The sequence below is a fragment of the Clupea harengus genome, unplaced genomic scaffold (assembly GCF_900700415.2).
Source record: "Clupea harengus unplaced genomic scaffold, Ch_v2.0.2, whole genome shotgun sequence".
NCBI classification, from domain to species: Eukaryota; Metazoa; Chordata; class Actinopteri; order Clupeiformes; family Clupeidae; genus Clupea; species Clupea harengus.
The window spans coordinates 5132-25885 of NW_024879988.1; the positions used below are offsets into that span (position 1 = coordinate 5132).

At 45.0% G+C, this 20754-nt stretch overlaps 2 protein-coding genes across 2 annotated transcripts; one reads left to right on the forward strand and one right to left on the reverse strand.

Moving 5' to 3' along the window:
- The first annotated feature begins 6485 nt into the window (after positions 1–6485).
- Positions 6486–13916, forward strand: LOC122131062 (putative sodium-coupled neutral amino acid transporter 7). The gene is made up of 12 exons (XM_042705966.1): positions 6486–6723; positions 7821–8410; positions 8772–8825; positions 9051–9195; positions 9572–9716; positions 10010–10108; positions 10211–10268; positions 10887–11001; positions 11237–11384; positions 11948–12147; positions 12289–12340; positions 12566–13916. Exons 2-12 carry the CDS (start codon positions 8147–8149, stop codon positions 12696–12698), a joined length of 1413 nt encoding a protein of 470 aa, XP_042561900.1. The 5' UTR covers positions 6486–6723; positions 7821–8146; the 3' UTR covers positions 12699–13916.
- An 856-nt stretch (positions 13917–14772) lies between these two features.
- LOC122131063 (lysosomal protective protein-like) lies at positions 14773–18831 on the reverse strand. The gene is made up of 11 exons (XM_042705967.1): positions 18594–18831; positions 18002–18113; positions 17577–17714; positions 17245–17406; positions 17041–17132; positions 16868–16952; positions 16560–16712; positions 16140–16276; positions 15717–15879; positions 15336–15425; positions 14773–15043 (listed from the first exon to the last, which is right to left on the reverse strand). The coding sequence occupies exons 1-11, from the start codon at positions 18758–18760 to the stop codon at positions 14960–14962; spliced, it is 1383 nt and encodes a 460-aa protein (XP_042561901.1). The 5' UTR covers positions 18761–18831; the 3' UTR covers positions 14773–14959.
- Between the last annotated feature and the right edge of the window lie 1923 nt (positions 18832–20754).

The window sequence follows — 20754 nt, forward strand, 5'->3', positions numbered from 1 at the left end:
GTCCCCTCGGATTATTGCTGAGCAGGTCAATAATTCTCCCAGGTCACTGGTAAGTAAAGCACCGGCCTCGTGCGGCTGATCAGTGTTGTAGCACGTATTCTTTGAGCTCCTCCATAAAAAAAGGGAAAAAGCCATCAAGGCGAATATGAATACATTTTTCAGCATATTTAGTCTAAAGGAACAAACCTTCCTTAGAGGCATTTTGCTTAGTGTCTCCTTGACTTGGTTTGAAACTAATGCGCTGACACCAGACACTCTTCAGATCTGTTCACTCCTGTGATTACCTCTAACAGGAAATTGGCCAACCTCAAATGTTTGAAGATATATCCAAAGTAGGCATGAGGGCATAGGCGGAGATCCCGGGGGGGACGGGGGGGACGTGTCCCCCCCTACCATAAAGTTGTCCCCCCCAACAATCATTGAAAACTAAAAAAAAATACGACGACACAAGCGGTGCTAATTATAGACGTCAAAAAAATGTGTTTTTAAGTGTTGAAAAATCATGTTCCCCCTATTCCTCAAAGTGGTTTGGTTCACATGCTGTTTCCAACGGGCAGGGCTACCGGCAGCTCCGTGTTTCAGTTAATCATCCCAGTAGCCTACACGGTCAGATTGTCAGACTGTTTCCTCCTCTGTCCCCTGTCGCTGCCGCTATGATACACGATATGTAAAGAGATTTATCTCATTCTCGAACGCAGTAAGAACATGTAAAGAAGACGTTTTTTTCTAAACTCCATTTACGAAGTTCCAATCGATAAAAAAAAAAAAAAATTAATTTTTTTTTTAAAAATAAAAATACGACGACACAAGCGGTGCTAATTATAGACGTAAAAAAAATGTGTTTTTAAGTGTTGAAAAATCATGTTCCCCCTATTCCTCAAAGTGGTTTGGTTCACATGCTGTTTCCAACGGGCAGGGCTACCGGCAGCTCCGTGTTTCAGTTAATCAGCCCAGTAGCCTACACGGTCAGATTGTCAGACTGTTTCCTCCTCTGTCCCCTGTCGCTATGATACACGATATGTAAAGAGATTTATCTCATTCTCGAACGCAGTAAGAACATGTAAAGAAGACGTTTTTTTCTAAACTCCATTTACGAAGTTCCAATCGATATGCATAAGCTTATTCATGGATTGGCATGACAACGTGAACGTTTGCCGATAACACACGCATGCCGGTAATTAACACAGTTAAGATAGCTAGCTAAGTCTAGGACAATGTCCTGTCAGGGCAGGTTCATGCTAGTTAATAAACGTAGGTCTACATCTCAGTGCCTCTCCAGATTTGTTAAATTATCTGAAGTTAAATTAATGTCATCTTTTTCTGCGGTCCATGAACTATGCTGGAAAAGTAATATGGAGTGACAGTGGCTTTGGCGCTAAGGGTAAGAGAGTCAAAGGACTAAATATTCTGTAGCCAAGGACTCTCGCACCTTATGTGTGTGGTTATCATCCTCTGAGAAGTCAGGTATGTTCATATTCTCTGAATGTTTGGATGTTTTATATGTGTATTTGGCGAGAGTTGAAAAATGTTCAACTTTTCAAGAGGCAACTCATGCGTCAGCCAATCAAATCGCCTTTCATGAAAATACTACTGCACAGGCGCTAGCCAATCAGATCGCGTTTATGCTCACGTCTCAAGAGCGCTAAGCTCCACAAAAAAAAAGATGGCGGACCAAACTCTGTAGATGTCACGGGACTGACGGACACAGAGATGTATTTGCGGAAACAGAGTTTATTGCGGACGAACAGGCAGAGAACAAACATGACAGGTTGCAGGGAACGCAGATGATGAGGAACAGATCCTCTCACACGTATATAAACATGGACAAACCCACGGAGGGGCACAGGCTCGAAGCGCTGACAGACAACTGAGGCAAAAGGGCACGGAAGGCGCAGAAAGGAAATGACAGAGTCCAACTCTCTAAACTAACTAAACCGGACGCCGTAGCGTGAAACAAAACACACAAGTCTAACTCGGCGAAACTGAGAACTAAACTATAACTATGGCTATGACAAAAACAATGATTAAATCTTTCTCGAAAGGCGGTAATGGGACGTCAGGAATGCAGGGACGCGAATGTAGTCCTTGAAGTGCGAGACCAGACACAGAGTGAAGGGAGTGTGAGGTATAAGTAGGGAAGTGACAGGTGTGGGTGATTAGTATTCTGGTGACACTATTCTGAGTTTGAACGCTGTAGGTGAAACCGGGGTTGTTACATTAGTTTAATTAAATCAGTCTCATAAAATGTAATAATCATTAAATTTAGTATTTAATATTTTATAATTAAATTACTAAAATAATGGGAAGCTCTAGTTGTACCACTATGCTACAGTCCAAGTATGGTATCACAATACTAATGTACTACAATCTCACTACAAAGTCTATAACACTTCATGAAACAACCAGATAAATGAAGGCAATTGGAGTAGATAACTGGCTCAGACACCTCACAAATCCCCTCAGACATATTTTTCAGTTACAATAATGGGTTTTTTACATAGCACAGTCTATTTCTCTGTAATTTAAAAAAAATCTAAGCAAAAAAAAAGTCAAACAAACAACTTTTATGTACATATACGACCATCTACGGAGTTAGGTCCGCCACCATCTTTTTTATTATTATTGCTTTGCAACACCCACAACCGTCGGAGAACCATATATGAAAACGAGTCCGTCGAGGCAACTGTGTGACCACAAGTCGTAGAAGTATATTTCGGCCTCCGAAAAGGGACAACCATACATTGGGCTTTAAGAATACAAGCCTTTAAAGTGCCGTTATACCTATACGACTCCGTTAATCCGTTAAGAGGCACACTCATGCTAGATTTATAGTTATCCGTTTGGACGGAGACGGACACATAGCCACGCCTTGGCAACACCCTTCCCCGTGGTGGAACGCCCATCCGAGCCCATCCACACCGACGTGCACCTCTCGATTTTTGTAACTTTTTCGGATACGAACGGATAGCGACGGATACCCCCTTGGCTGTGATTGGTCCGCTAACGAAATCATTTCCTAACGACATCATTTCCGGAATCTCACATTTCCTGTTTCATTCCCTATCTGTTCCTATTCTGTTATAGAGTAAGGATCAGCCGAATATTTCTGTCCGAGCCCGGCCTGCGTCCGACAGAGTAGTGCCCGAGCCAGACAGCCATTCAAATATATTGTCGGAATCCAACCAGACATAGTCAATGTCTCAACTGTTCATACTAATGACACATTTACTTATGTTTTTTATGAATAGCCTGTAGACCGTCTCACAAGCTTCTTCTAGTTGATTATGAACAAACATAACAGAAGAGGTCTGAAGATATTTCTGAAACACTTAGCCTATAAGGACGCTCAAATGACCGCGAATTCATAGGAGAGAATACTATCCCATTCTCACAGGAGACATCACAGCAATCGGAGCATATTTGTCAAACGCGATAAAAGATAGCCCTACTGCTCTGAAATATTCCCATTCCATACTGAATATTCTGTTTAGATCAAAGGTTTGTTTTTCGACACCGTGATATTTCAGATGATGGAACAGTTGAAATGAATGCTCATATACAAAAGCTAACATTAACGTGAAGTGGAGTTAACTTGCAGCCAACACCATTGTATTACAAACCCTAACACACACACATAATGAGAAAGTAGGCTTATTACACCTGGCGATTATCTCGCCTTTTATCTTCCATCTTTGAATAATGTAACTTATAAACACGTCGTTTTAAAGCGCTGTGGCCGTCCTGAAAAGATGTGTCAATAAATGAATTTAATCCATAGAATCCACGTTGACTTCACTACTTATTAAGATATTGTAACAAATCACGGAAGTGTGGAATATTTGTTATGGCTTTTAATTAAACACTAAACACAATACAATGTCAAAATGGCACGGGCTTTATGCCCTGCTACAAGTTATCACGAACAGACTATGCTACCGTCACACACCTGTATAAACTCCGTCCCAACACAGAACAACGACATGCAATTAGAACAGTAAGGAACATTGTTAAAGAACATCGTTGGGCGCTGCATCACATAGAGAAAAGTATGTGCCCGCCACACGGCATTATGGGGCGACTATGCCGGCAAGTTAAAATATTTTAAATATGGAATGTTCAATGCCTTATCGCGCTGACTTGTCCCAGCCCTACCCCAGCCCGACAGCAAGTAAAATATTTAGTCCGAACCCCAATGAGTCAATGTCTCAACTGTTCATACTACTGACACATTTACATACGTTTCTTAAGAATAGCCTGCCTTTATTAAACTCGAGCATCAACAGATGAATGATAAATGCACTGGCTCACACAAACAAGCCCCGTTAAACGCACAATCGCGCACAAAAGGGAGATAAGCATATTGAAATGAATTATTCACATTGCAAGAACGGAATGAAATGGCCTACACATTACACACGCTATGCATCTGATATGCCTAAATAAAACTCACGTTATATGCTACACCAGGCAAGAGGCGCGAATAAAACAAGTCTTACCATTGAAGATCATCTTTTTTCTTGAAAAATGTAAGTACACGGACACATTCCTTATAAAAGTATCTACATAGTCCAACCATCGATGTTTAATCCATGTTGTGGAGAAAGAGGATGGCATCAATCATATTTCATTAAAGCTTCACACTTCTTACATTGGACATATCAAACAGCCTCATTAGAATCCGCATAGAATATGATGCCATCCGACAGAAATATCTCCATAGGCCTACAGTAAATTTCCCCTCGAGTGTCGTTTTAAACTCTCCAGATGACAGGTTCTTTTTTTTTTAAACTTTAAGTGCACAAAGTTTGTTATAAAACGATCTACATAGTCCAACAATCGAGGTTTAATCCATTGAATCCGCATTGACTACTAAGCAGAAATATCTCCATACAGATTACCCCTCGTTTTGTATTGTTTTAAATTCTCCAGATGACAGTTCTTTTTAACTTCTTCCATGATACCAATTTGCCTCCTGTAATCGTGTTGTCACAGCTAGGACATAAACAAATCCCCGCACACAGGAAGAAGGCTATTATCCTAAATGTGATTTATTTTACTCTCAAAAACTAACTTCTCCATCATTACATTTACATTTAGTCATTTAGCCGACGCTTTTGTACAGGGGAGAAGCATGTGAAGCAAACACGTTGACTTGACTACTTATTAAGATATTTAAATATGGAATGTTCAATGCCTTATCACGCTTATGTTTGAAAGCCATTGTTTTCAGCTTGCAGGTGCTTTTGCCTCTGGCCCAGTTTGTCGGTTTTGACGTCCATCTCTCTCCCCCAACCATCCAGGTTTAATCCATAGAATCCACGTTGACTACTAAGCAGAAATATCTCCGTACAGTAGATTCCCCCTCGTTTTGTGTTGTTTTAAACTCTCCAGATGACAGTTTATTTTTAACTTCTTCCCTGATACCAGTTTGCCTCCTGTAATCACGTGGTCACAGATATTTATTTGCCCAGTCAGCTTGTTGGTCTTGACGTTCAGATGTTGCGCCTAAACTATCATATCGTCTCGTCACATGATCAAATAGAGACTTGACATTGGACAACAGCATACATATTACCCAGCAATCATCATTACAAATCTGAATATGACAAAAAATACCAAAGAAAATAAGATAGTATTCATTTCATTGAATCGTTTTTAATAGTTTCTATAGTGTATGTAAGATAAGCATATCATTTTGTTATAGATTGCTACTATTTTTCACACAAATAATACCTACCATGATGGAGATAAGTTTGCCTTTTCAAGTGAATATATAGCGTTAGACAGACTATACATTGTAAAGAAGTGTGTCTCAAAGACCCATGTGACTACACCTGTTGCTCTTGATGACGTGACAGCTGGGAGGAGGGAGATAAACAATCGACGAATTCTATCACTCAAAGAGGTTGCGTAGTAGCTCGTCTGTGACCAAAAAACCGCTGCTCCACCTACTGTTCTGGCGGTGAATTGTTTTCAACACCCACAGCCGTCGGAGAAGTATAAATCAAAAACAGTACGTCCGAATCTGTTTCCCCGCCCATCCGTAAAACGGACGGACACCGACGCAGATCTATAATTCGGGCTTCACACCGTTGCGTTGCAATGCGTTGATCCAGGACTAGGACTAAATTAAATTCCTGGACCGGTGGCCCACAGCGTAAACGGGGCTAATGTCTCACCAAGTGATTAATCAATACCTTTAAACTTCAACCCCCTGCCACGAACGACCCCACCCAAACACACAATTACGCATAGGCCTACGCCTAAATCCAATAGTACTGAATACAGGCGTTCAATATTGAATACATCTACGTGCTTAGTTGTGCCAGTATGTTGGCGTGTCGCTTCAGGATAAATGCATTAACTATTGTATACAAAAGGATTTATCCCACGAGCAATCATATGTTAGTAAATTGACACCTTTGCTCTGATGATCAATGGGATGTAAGTTTAACGTAGGTCCATCAGATGCGAATGATGATGTCACCGACTCGGAATCACGTGACAGTCACGTGTTGCAGTGCTTTATCAGCAGTAGTGCAGTAGCGCTCCTAAGATTTAGCGCACTGGGGAGGCTTTTAACGTCTGTGTTTTAAAACAGTCCATCAACAAAACGTTTCACACGTCCGAGGCGCTGGCCACTTTGACAATGCAACGGTGGAGTAGCGTGGCTTTGCGTCCGGTGGAAATACGAGACTGACTGAACGTTGCAGACTGAAACAGGTTAGCTTTGGCGGCTTCTCTAACAATAACAAAGATCCTTCGCTCATTCACAGATGCACTAGTTGATGACAGGTCTTTGTGAGTTAAAACAGTCCCGGACTTTTAATCCTGTTTCTTGACCCGTTTATCTGGTATGTATGTGAATGGAGGTGTATGTGATTGTGTTTAGGTTGATAGCCGGGTTTGTAGTGTCCTTCATGGGTTGTTTGCTTGGGTGGTGCATTAAGCGACTGGACTAGGAACATGTCAGGAGTGCGGTGATGTGAGATCGGACAAAAGGGCTGGTTGATACCCTTGCTGTTGGGTTGGACTCAAAAAGTCACTTCAAGTAAAATCAGGATCCTCAGTCTAGTCTTTTTTTATTTCAGTCTAGTTTTGAAAGAGCAACCCAAGTGTGTGTGTGTGTGTGTGGGGGGGGGGGGGGGTTCTCATAGCTGTCCTGTCGGATGGTAACGGGCTCAGCATGTTAGGTACAGGTGGTGTGGTGATGACCTCAGTCATTAAGCTAGGGCGCTCTTCCCTTCAGAGAACTCTGGGTCCCTGCATGACTTCATTTCATAGAACTTGCCTCAGTTAAATTGTGTGTGCGGTTCATCTCCTGAGCTTTGAGTTAATGGTCTGACTGCACTGTTGCAGTGACCGGCGCATTTGTGCCTGTCAGTTATGGTAAGTATTCCTCATGTGGATCTTGCTCGTGCACGGTGGGCTAGGTGTGTGAGAGTCACGCATCAGCGTAATTTATGCAATCCCTGGCACCGCTGGAAGTCCCGTGACATCCTGCCACCGGCTGCTGCTGCTCAGGGAGACTGACCCCTGGAACATTGCCGACATGACAGTTTTGCGGAGCATGACCAGTTTGTCACAGTAAATGATGCAATTATAGCGTCTATAATCAGTGGAGGAGTGCAGACAGATAAGGCACGTCTCAGCGTGTCTGTCTCAGAATGTTTCTGTCTCAGAGTGTCTCAGAGTGTCTCTGTCTCAGAGTGTTTCTGTCTCAGCGTGTCTGTCTCAGCATGTCTCTGTCTCAGCGTGTCTCTGACCCCTTTATGTCCACTTTGTAATTATGTGTTCTGTCTTTCTCCGCTTTTCCACAGGGCATTGTGTGTGTGTGTGTGTGTTTGTTTTTGTTTGTTTGTTTGTTTGTTTGTTTGTTTGTGTGTGTTGCCAGGTTGCTCCAAAGAAGTCACCCTTTGTGTGTGTCAGGTGTGTTTTGTGTGTGTGTGTGTGAGATCCAGGACTCATGTCTATGGCGATGTTTGGTGTCCATGGTAAAATCTCCTGAGTGTTCCTTTAGGCCTTGCCCCACTGCAGACAGGACTGAGCACCTGCTCTCTCTGCTTTGGCCACAGCCATCACTCGGCACCTTTAGTCTGTCTGTGTGTGTGTGTGTGTGTGTGTGTGAGTGTGGGGGGGGTCAATCATGTCTCGAGCAGACATGGCAGTGAACAGCGAAGCAGGTGATTGGCGGCTGAGCGATGATGCTGGTGAGAGAGCCAGGCTTCTCCAGAGCCCCAGTGTAGACACAGAAATGCCGCCCATCCAATCACAGCAGAGCAGGGGCGGGACCTCTTCGGTAGCGGCCATCTTCATTGTGGTGAATGCTGCGCTGGGGGCGGGGCTTCTCAACTTCCCTGCCGCCTTCAATATGGCTGGAGGAATAACTGTTGGACTGGTCATGCAGATGGTGAGAACACACACACACACACACACACTTATACACACACACACTTATACACACGTATACACACATACACACGTATACACACTCACACTCACATACATACATACACACACTCACACACTCACACACTCACACACTCACACACACAGACACACAGACACACAGACACACAGACACACAGACACACAGACACACAGACACACAGACACACAGACACACAGACACACAGAAGCAGTTTCCCTCTTGTGAAATCTACACTTCCTCTTGTCTGGTCCCTAGTGTGTAGGATGCCTCTGCATCAGCAAAAGTAGACAAATGGTCAGCGGAACGTTGATTTAACTTTGACCTCACTTCCTCTTTACAGTGCATGCAGGTGTTCATAATCAGTGGGCTTGTCATCCTGGCGTACTGCTCAAAAGTGAGTATACACACACACACTCTAATTGTAATGCATTCACACACACACACACACACACACACACACACACACACACACAGTGTCATTAATAATACACTGACACCAGTACCACTAATGTGTTGATGTTATATACCCACACACACACACACACACACACACACACACACACACACACACACCAGTGTCATTAGTGTGTGTGTGTAAATCAGCTGTTCTCCCCTGCAGGTGAGTAATGAGGGCACGTATCAGGAGGTGGTGCGGGCCGTGTGTGGGCGTGTCGTTGGGGTAGTGTGTGAGGTCGCCACCGCCGTCTACACCTTTGGGACCTGCATAGCCTTCCTCATCATCATTGGGGACCAGCTAGAGAAGCGTGAGTCTCTCGGCTTCTCTTACGCACGCACACACACACACACACACACACACACACACACACACACAGACACACACACACACACACACACACACACACAGACACACACACACACACACACAGACAACCAATTCAGCCAGTGAGACCTGAGAAACACACACACACACACACACACACACACACACACACACACACACACACACACACACACATTGATGTCCTAGTGTAATTTCTAATATGGCAACAGGGATGTAGAAATGACAAGAGTGTAGAGGCAGGTTATGTGGAACTGGTTTCAAAGACACATTCAATACACAGTTTGTATTTAAAAGTGTGTTTGTCTTTGTGTGTGTGCGTGTGCATGTGTGTGCTACAGTGATTGGTGGTATGGCGAAGGAGTCTGAGGCTGTGGTGAATGCTCACTGGTACACTAACCGGAAGTTCACCATCACCATAACATCAGTGCTGGTCATCCTGCCCCTGTCCATCCCCAAAGAAATTGGCTTCCAGAAATACGCCAGGTATGATGTATACTCACTCACCCACTCACCCACTCACCCACTCACACACCCACTCACCCACTCACCCACTCACCCACTCACCCACTCACCCACTCACCCACTCACCCACTCACCCACTCACTCACCCACTCACTCACCCACTCACTCACACACTCACTCACTCACTCACTCAACTTTTTCGTCCCTGGATCACATTATGTTCTGTGTAGTTGTACATCTCTGTGGCTGGCTAGGTGTTTTTATTGTTTTAATGTGAAGGGCTGACTTTACCTTCTCCGTGGTTTCCATGGCAGCGCCCTGAGTGTGATTGGCACCTGGTACGTGACCACCGTGGTCATCATTAAATACTTCTGGCCTGATAAGGAGGTGACCCCAGGATACATCCCTACCAGGTAAGAACAGCATTTCCCATAATTCTCTCCAATACGATCTCATGTGCAGGGATTATGGGAATTGAAGTCCAAACATGCTCTGAGTTTTTGTTTCTTTTGCAGGCCGTCATCCTGGACAGCGGTGTTTAATGCACTACCCACCATCTGCTTTGGCTTCCAGGTGTGTGTGTGTGTGTGTGTGTGTGTGTGTGTGTGTGTGTGTGTGTGTGTGTGTGTGTGTGTGTGTGTGTGTGTGTGTGTGTGTGTGTGTGTGTGTGTGGTAAACTGCATTAAGTCCTGCATGTGATTCACTGCATGTCTCTTGTTATTAGATAACACTGATTGTGGCCCTCTACTTTTCACTTTACTTTCCCTACTCTCTTTCTCTCTCTCTTTCTGTCTCTCTCCGTCTTTCTCTCTCTATCACTGTGCTTGAATAGTCTTTTGTAGCTTAGGAAGGGGCTGTTGTGTGTGTGATATTTTGTGTATTTTGATGTGTATGTGTGTGTGATTTTAATGTTGTAGATTAAACCACAAGCAAGGCGGTGGTTTAATACAGGATTGTGTCTCTCTCTCTCTCTCTCTCTCTCTCTCTCTCTCTCTCTCCCCCTCTCTCTATCCCCCCCTTTCCCTGCTCTCTCTCTCCCCCTCTCTTTCTCTATCCCTCTCTCCCCCCCCCTCTCTCTCTCTCTCCCCCCCCCTCTCTCTCTCTCCCCCCCTCGCCTCTCTCTCCCCCCCTCTCTCTCCCCCCCCCCCCTCTCTCTCTCTCTCCCCCCCTCTCTCTCTATCCCTCTCTCAGTGCCACATCAGCAGTGTTCCTGTATTTAACAGCATGAGGAGGCGGGACCTCGGGCCCTGGGGGGGCGTGGTCACAGCTGGCATGATCATCTGCCTCTTTGTCTATACAGGCACAGGTGTGTGTGTGTGTGTGTGTGTGTGTGTGTGTGTGTGTGTGTGTGTGTGTGTGTGTGTGTGTGTGTGTGTGTGTGTGTGTGTGTGTGTGTGTGTGTGTGTGTGAGAGAGAGAAGTAGAGAGTCATGTGACAGAATTGTGTCTGTGTGTATGTGCATGTGTGTTGTTGTGTGGGGTTTACCGCATGGTGTATTACAGTTTGATGTCTTATACTTGTGGGCGGGACTTCCTTTGCAGGTGTGTGTGGCTTCCTGTCATTCGGCTCAAATGTCAATCAGGACGTGCTAATGTCATACCCTTCTAATGACATCGCCGTGGCAATCGCCCGAGCTTTCATCGTCGTCTGTGTGGTCACTTCCTACCCCATTCTGCACTTCTGTGGCAGGTGAGAGAGAGAGAGAGAGAGAGAGAGAGAGAGAGAGAGAGAGAGAGAGAGAGAAAGAAAGTGTGTGAGTTAGTAAATGTGAGAGAGTGTGTGTGTGTGTGTGTGTCAAAATGGCCCGAGTCGGCCACCCCACGATGTGAGATGTAGGCTGGTGTAAAAGGGTTGCAGGTATGGAGACACTGCGCAGGAGACAGTGGCTTCCTTAAAAATAGCTGTATTTATTACCAAACAGGGTAATCACAACCCCAAAACATATAAACCCAAACTGAACAAACTAAAGCCCTATACCAGACAAGGTACAACTCTGTGCTTACAGGTTTTGTGTAGTACCTTGTCCAAGCTTCCATCCAGCATGTTCAGTGTGTCCTCTCCCCATACAACAATAAGGTCAGTTAATCAGCTGGTAATGATGTGGGTGCTAGTTAATTAGGCAGTTAATCAGCTGTTCATCAGGGATGTGAAAACTGTTAATGAGGCTCCTAAAATTTCAGTATATTATAGTAGGTTAAAACTTGTGTGTGTGTGTGTGTGTGTGTGTGTATATAATGTTTGTGTGTATTCAGGGCAGTGCTGGAGGGCCTATGGCTGCGTTTCCGTGGCGAGCAGGTGGAGGTGGATGTAGTTCGAGAGCGGAGGCGGCGTCTGCTGCAGACCGTCGTTTGGTTTTTCCTCACCCTCATCCTGGCCCTCTTCATCCCCGACATCGGCCGCGTCATCTCCCTCATCGGAGGCCTCGCCGCCTGCTTCATCTTCGTCTTCCCAGGTGCGTGACCTTCGTCACCCTCGTCTTCCTCTCCTCCAACATCATCAGGACTGATCTGTTGGTTTATCCTCAGAGACGCTGTTCAAGCAAATCCAAACATGAGACAATGTGTTGATGAATCTCCCTCTCTCTCTTTCTTAGGTCTGTGTCTGATTCAGGCTAAGCTGTCTGAAACTGATGTGAGATCAGCCAGGTAATACACTTAGTACAAATTCCTTGGAGCCATCCAAACACACACACATACTGTATATATAAGCTATCACAAGCTTTCACTGCAGCCTCTGCTGTCAGATGCATCTCACACACACACACACACACACACACACACACACACACACACACACACACACACACACACACTCTTATCATTGTGGAAATCATATTTATTGTCATCTTTGTGTCTGCTCTATCTCCGTAGTTGGAATGCCTTGGTGGCTTACGGTATCGTCATGGTTACCATCGGAGCCTTCATCTTTGGACAAACCACTACTAATTCCATCTATCAGGACATCATCAACCATTCTGACGGCTCATTGGCTGAAAAGCACTGACCTCATCAACATGCTGATTTACTGAAGAAACAGCAACTTAAGGACTGGTCCAATCAAAAGCAAGAAGATAGGAGGATAGCCTCAGCAGACTGCTGTCACACACACACACACACACAACCTGCATGCAGCATGCCTCCCTTTGTCGAATGTCTCACTAATGAAACACACACACACACACACACTACTGAAGGAGACTAACAACATCATCGGTAACATTTTTAATTGTCAACAACACAATTGGCTTGATTTTAATGTTTTATGTATTTTAAAGCAAATTTTTAAGCAATGCCTGAAAGTTCAAACATTACTATGGAATCCTTTTAGGAATCACACACACGCCTTGGGAGCTTTTCCAGTTTTAACATGACCTTTTGACCTCAGGAGTGCCACTGACCCAACACCCATCTGGTGTGTGTATGACCCTGAGTGCCTACCACAGGACTGCCCAGTCATCACACACTTCACCTTTGAACCCATTTGTGTGTTTTGTTGTTGTTGTAGTATAAATGCAGTATTTGGGGCCAATGGGAGAAGTGGGGTGTGTTTGTTTTAACGGACTGAATCATGTGTTTGTGACATGGTTTTTAAACAGTGGTTTCTATGGGGCTTTCATTTTATCAAAGGGATTCTGTCTTCAGGGGCATGTCTGGTTACCATGGTAACTGATTATTCTGTAATAATGAGATGAATGGTGATGACTCAGTTCAGCATTCTAACGCTAGTCAGTGGAAGGGATCCTTCTGCTTCCTGTAGCCTAGTAGCGATTACTAGCTACTGTACCTAGCCCACTGCTGAAGGGGTTGAATGACTTCAACTTCATTACAAAAGATGTGTAATAGGCTTGACTGTTCAATCAGAGCAACGCTCCTGAACCACTGGCCCAAAACTCAACTGAAGTCCACAGGGTTATGCTGAACATCTTTTTGGTTGGTTGTGTTTTGATGAATGTTTGTCTGCACTTTGCCTTATCTAACTGGAAAAGGTTGTAATTACACACCAGTTTGTTTTCCTCCTGCTTTTGAAAGGAGGCTCAAATCATTGAAACCGCGCGCTCACCTACATCAATCACATTGTTGATCCACAGAACGCTAATGCATTTTTTTTATGTGTATGGAAATCAGTATTGGTGTGTGGGAGTTTACAGTTTCTATGGGAAATCAAATACATTTTTGGGGTTGGGTGATTTTGAAAGAATAAAAAGAAAAACCTGACGCCCAACGGTGTTTTTACTTCCTGGTTTAAAAGCCACAACAACGTTGGAAGCGACATCCAGCACGTGCTGCTAACACAGTCCAGTTGCATTGGATTACAAATATGGATTTTTACAATTAAAGCTGAGTGTTTCACAGCACTCTTTACCTTGTTTTACCTTCCTGCCTCATGGAGAGATTTACACACACACACACCATATTGTCTGTGTGGTTGGGTTAAATATATGCACACATCACACACTCAAGTGGGCCACATGAACACCAGCTCAACATGAGTCAGAGATGCTCAGCAGCCATTACTGAACACATCACTCCATCCGTGGAGAAGCAGCCATTACTGAACACATCACTCCATCCGTGGAGAAGCAGCCATTACTGAACACATCACTCCATCCGTGGAGAAGCAGCCATTACTGAACACATCACTCCATCCGTGGAGAAGCAGCCATTACTGAACACATCACTCCATCCGTGGAGAAGCAGCCATTACTGAACACATCACTCCATCCGTGGAGAAGCAGCCATCACTGAACACATCACTCCATCCGTGGAGAAGCAGCCATTACTGAACACATCACTCCATCCGTGGAGAAGCAGCCATCACTGAACACATAACTCCATCCGTGGAGAAGCAGCCATTACTGAACACATCACTCCATCCGTGGAGAAGCAGCCATTACTGAACACATCACTCCATCCGTGGAGAAGCAGCCATTACTGAACACATCACTCCATCCGTGGAGAAGCAGCCATTACTGAACACATCACTCCATCCGTGGAGAAGCAGCCATTACTGAACACATAACTCCATCTGTGGAGAAGTCCCCCCAAATGTAAGACATGAAGAACCAAGAAAACCAAAATCTTTTAAATGAATTTATTTATCAAAAGCTGGGCACATTAGTCATATTCAAAACATTCCCTTTACAGCATCCAGTGACCACACACAAATCATCTCACATTCACAATGGTCCAAGCCCCTCCTCTTCCTGAGGAAGAGGACCAATCAGTGCGGATGAGGGGCATGAACAGGAAGTGCTTGCTGGGAGATCAGTAAGGGCCGTCTTGAAGGAAGTTCTTCAGCATGGAGAGGGCGGGGCTTGGGGCCCACTGAGGAACCATGTGACCAGCACCCTGAAACAAACATGTTATTGGTTATGACCGATCACTCAAGACAAGATTAGAGGTGCAGTCCACGATTCTAATACAATACGGTTTGTGTCAAATTCAGTGAATAGCTCCTCTGGTTGGGAGTGGGTACAGTCCTGGCTCTGGACACAAAGGGGCCCACACCGCACCATAACCTGTTCCAGCCAATCAGCACATTACTTCAAGGGCATGGAAAGGAGAAGAAACTTGATTGAATGATGAACTCACAGACTTTACCAGCGAGAGTGTGTGTGTGTGTGTGTGCAAGAGAACTCACTTTGATTGTGAGGAAAGTGATGTTCCCAAACTTCTGGAAGAACCCTGCAATCTGGTCATCACAGACCCAATGCTGGTAGGGAACAGTGGACTACAAACAGGAAGATAACTAGGATCAGTCTACGTGAACCGATACAGATCCCTTATACATGCAGGTTACTATGACGACCCACTTATACATGCAGGTTACTATGACGACCCCCTTATACATAGAGGTTAGAATCCATGTGGGAATTCTGGCAAGAGGCTACATGTTGGTACAAATCAAAAAATCCGCTGAAAAGGAGATGTGCTATTAAACATCTCCAACACAAGAGGGCTTATTCCCAATGATGTGTACAATCTAATGTAGGTCTTCACAGAATAACGCACACACACACACCTTGTATCCAAGCTGTTCCACAAACCACTGGTCTCCCAGGAAGTTGCAGGCCATGTCAGTGTCGCCGTTGTAGACCAGGGCTCTGAGACCAAGAGACAGCAGCTTCTCGTACACATCCTTCACCGTGCTGTACAGCGTCTGGTACTGCGCCCCCACCAGGTTGCTACACACACACACACACACGGGACAGTTATGATCATATAATGCAACCTGTCTGCAAGCCTCCTATGTGGGCATCTCTAAATGTGAATTGTGCGTGTGTACATATATATGAATGAGTGAGTGAGTGAGTTAGAGAGATAGAGATAGATATAGCTCTATGCCTGATGTCAGAAAGTCAAAGTGTGTCCAAGCACACATCTAGCCCAGGCTGCCTGTATGACCCACTTTGTCTCGCAGAAGTCTGATGGTGTGTGTGTGTACCTGCAGATGTCCCACGCTGGCAGTGTGTCTGGGATGTGGAGTGCCTTCCTGACGTCTGCTCTGTTGAGCCAGTTCATCTGAGCCGTGCTGTTAATGCAGGGAGGGACCTCGCCCAGGGTGGGGGGGCTGCTCAGCAACTACACACACACAATTTCAACAGAACTATTAGCATTGTGTGTTCAGACTACCTGCACTGTCCATGTATAGCCTCCTTTCAGTAGTAGCTAATTAAGCAGACAGCTAAACGCACAGAGATGTCCAGAGAAGACTTTAAGATGAAGACGGCTAGGCTAAACGCACAGAGAGGACAGGTTTAAGATGAAGACGGCTAGGCTAAACGCACAGAGAGGACAGGTTTAAGATGAAGGTATGCGCTTTGATTGGTTTTCAGAAATGACTGCCAGTGCTTCCTGATCTTACGTTATTGGCCTGCCAGTGCTTCCTGTAGGTCTTGAAGAGGTGGGACATGGTCCTCCCATAGGCTGTGTGGGATCTGGCGCCGCCGGCACAGTCCAGGTAGAGCGCATACTCATTCAGACCCGACTCGTACACGATCCCGAATGCCTGGCTAACCTGACACACCACACACACACAGTTTAAAGCATACCAAGACACCTCAAGGTACACACACACGCAGTATACACCATCACATTTTACACAGCAAGCCAGCTCCTATCTATTTGATGGGTGATATATGTGTATACACACACACACACACACAACATTACCGAGATGGAGCAAGCTTCTTTTGTGGTGTTGTAGAAGTTGCAGACACCATCTTTACAGCAATTGTCATTCAGGTCACGCCAGAGACTACATCAGGACAGAGACACATACATGATTAACAAAGACCACCAAGAGCACCAAACGGCATCAGCAGGAGCAGCAGAGGGTCTCTTACTCCTCTCCGAACAGGCCGTGGTAGTAGCCAAAGTAGATGAGCGACTGGTCATTCAGGGCAAAACTACTGATGCCGTTCCCCACAGCAAAGCCCTGCAAGGGAGCACACACACACCACTTAGAACACAGACTTCACACTCAAATAAATAAATAAATATATAGATAATATAAGTGTGTGTGTGTTGGGGGATAGTATAGACCCGACCCTCAAGTTGAGCTTGTTGGTGGCCCCTGCTGCGACTCGCAGACTCAGGGTGGGAGCGTAGATTCCTCCATAACTCTCTCCAAATATGAACAAGTCATTCTGAGTGAAGTTGGGGAACTTGGTGAAGAAACTCTGCAGGGCCAAATAGTTATCATCCGCAACCTGAGGACGGCACACAGCATTTAAAGATCTACATTGAGGACGGCACACAGGGCACAATCTGGACTATCCAGTGTTGAGAGCTACAAACTGAGACGATCAAACTCGTTTAGAGACTGTTAGAATCCATCAGTGCGTCAGCTAGCATGTGTGTATGCACGTGCGTATGTCACCTGGTCATCGTCGGTCTCGTACTTCTGGTCATCGGAGTACGAGAAGCCCACCCCTGCTGGTGACTCCAGGTACAGCATGTTGGCCACCAGATTCCAGCTGTAGGGGTTCTCATACAGCGTGGCCCCATCGTCATTCACCTACACACACACAGAGAACCCTTCTTGTTAACAACATGCAGACCAGTATTGAGGAAGTACTGAGAGGCTAAACAGTTAGGTCAGAGTCTGAAGATACAGGGGTGCTTAAGCTCCCAATAATCCAGAACCAGTGTATATGGCTGCACACACAAACACACACAGACCAGTCCAAGGGGACCTCAGATACTGATCTGATGTGGATCTTACAGCCTCTGCAGTGGGATGAGTGGTAGTCTGAAGACACATTAATTCAGTGTGTGCGTTAGTGTGAGACTGTGTATACCCACATGGAAAGGACCGTTCTCAGACAGAAATCCATCCAATGAGCTGCAACCAGGTCCGCCATTGAGCCAGAGGACGACTGGGTCTTTCAGAGGGTTTCCCTGAGAAGTTACAAACCTAAACACACACACACACACACACACACACACACACACACACACACACACGAAAGACCTGACATCAGCAGTTCCAGAAGATCTGTGGTTGCATGTCAGCTGACAAAAGCCATAAATTAAACTGTTTGTGAACTACAGTGTGTAGGTACGAGATTGCGTAATATGTGTGTGTGTTTTGATTAGAGCAGGTGGCGTGCATCACTGAAGACCCTGCAGTCCCCCCTGACCTGCGACTCAACCTCGTTAACGGGCAAGTGGCCGCCTGCGCAGTTCCGTGGCACTAGTGACTAACGGTGTTAAATTATATATTTGACACGATGTAACTGTGGAACATTAAATCTGCGTGATTTAACATTTTTGAGCAATAACTCTGAAGTTCTCGTAACCAACTACCTGCACATACTATCGCTTCCATGAGGAAGTGCATGCTAGGCAATGCAGCCATCAGAGTTGGATCATCGCAGTTCGATCAGAAACTCACCAGTAGTGAAGGAACTTCCCCGGACTGGCCTTCAGGTAACCGGACCACTGTCGGTAGTTAGGCTTGAACTTCATGCCGGGGAGCTCACCGACTTCATCCGGAGCATACAGTGCCCGGGCGGCGCACACGAATACCGCGAGCAAACACAGCAAGCTACACCGACACATACCGACCTGGTCCCGCGCAGAGTGGCTAACACAGTCGGTGGATAACGGGAGCCAAACAACCTACGGCGCAAACAACTTCCTTGCTGCGACCGTCGGATGCCGTGGAAATGCTTGTTCTCCAGCAGCTGAAGTGAAAGGGAAGTCATATGACTTGTATCATCGGTCATGTGATCACACGCCTGGCTCTTGTTTATTATAATTACCTGACTACCAAGAAGCGAGCTATATGGGTACATAGTCCAAGACTGTTTAAAATGAAATGAAATGAAATGGAGAGTCGAGTAGAGTTAAAAGATGTTCCTGTACTGCATTGGGTGTGTTTCAAAGCATTAAGAAGCTTAGCCGCTATACACAGAGCAGACTAGTAGAAGGGGGCGTGTTCCGCAGGACAGGAGCCTCAGTGAAATGTTGCAGAGAAGTTTTACTTCCTAATGAGAGAGGTGACTAAATGACTAAATGTAAATGTAGAGGTGGTGAATGGATCAGACGGCTGGTGTAAGGAGTCAAAGTTGATATGCATGTACAGTTATCACCATGTGTCAAGTAACTATGTTCCGTATTTAATGGCTTAGAGGACAAGGCAGGAAACTGTCACTTCATGTATGTTCCATTTAATTTTTTTTCACGATACTGAAGTATTGACTGAGTAATTTGATCACACAGCACACACAGGGGCGGCGCCGGGGGGGCTACGGGGTGCTATAGCTCCCCCTGGATTAGCCATAGCACCCCCATAGCACCCCTAAGAAAATAATGGTTTATTTATTATTGTTATTTAATTTAATTCTGCGTAATTTAATTTATTGTGTGATAATAATATTTCAATCACAAAAGAAAATAATAACAGATTGAAATGAACAGATTGTTCACGTAGCACGACACAGACACGTCGCATGCGTGAACTTTGACGTTTCCTGACGATTGAAGGAGAAAGAGAGCTAGTGCACTGTCAAAGTCAAAGTCAAGCGGTAGTATTAAAATTCACAATAATGGATCGGTTTTTGATACCCAAAATTCCACGAGTAGAAGAATCATGAGACGTTGAAGAAGAAGAAGAAATGCAAGGGGTATCTGAATCTGATTTAGAAGAAGAGGAACGTCGTGGTCAGAGATCAACCCTACATCTCTACTGAGGGTGCTAGCCATGCTACACCTGGTCTGCTGGCTTGCCTGGATTTTGCTTTTCCGACATAGTTTTGTTTGCATTTCTTTAGGAGTTGTATTGTACAATGATACCATGATCTAGCTCTGATTATTGTGGTTTTGAGTGCCTACTGTTTTGTTTAATTCACTTTTAAAAGGGGTCTCCATCTTTACACCGTTTAAGATCAACATCAACATATCTGGCTTGTCTTAACGCATAATGTAGGTTTATTTAACGTAATATTTAATAATGTTGTAAACGGTTTAAACGTCAACATATGGGGCTTGTCTTAACGCATAATGTGGGTATATTTAATGTTATATTTAATTATGTTGTAAACGGCTAACAGCATAAGGCTCTACGTCAACATATGAAACGAAACTGGAGAGACTTTTTGATCCTCCACCTCATCTGTTTTGTCCACTGTGACAACATCTTCTTTGTTTTTAAATAAATGGTCATGTTTTCAAAAAACTGGCTTTCGTCGCTTTTCTCCATGATTTGAAAACGGATCTGTCGTTGTGACGCATGCGCGCGCGGCTTCAGTGTCGCAAAATGACGCATGCGCAATGTGAGGGACTACTATCCGCCAAAGGACTACCATCGTGTAGCGACAGCACCCTCAGTAAAACGCTGAGCACCCCCAATGCACCTGCAGAAAAAAATATCTGGCGCCGCCACTGGCTGCGGGGTAACAGAGCATGCACACGTACGCGCTGATTGTCCGACGAGGATCTGGTTTGATAAATACCACGGGGGCCTCATATTAATATGAAGCTGCACAGGCACCCTGAGGGGTAACCATAGCAACCCAGAAACTCAATGTTCGCTGAAAAGTTGAATTTCCCCA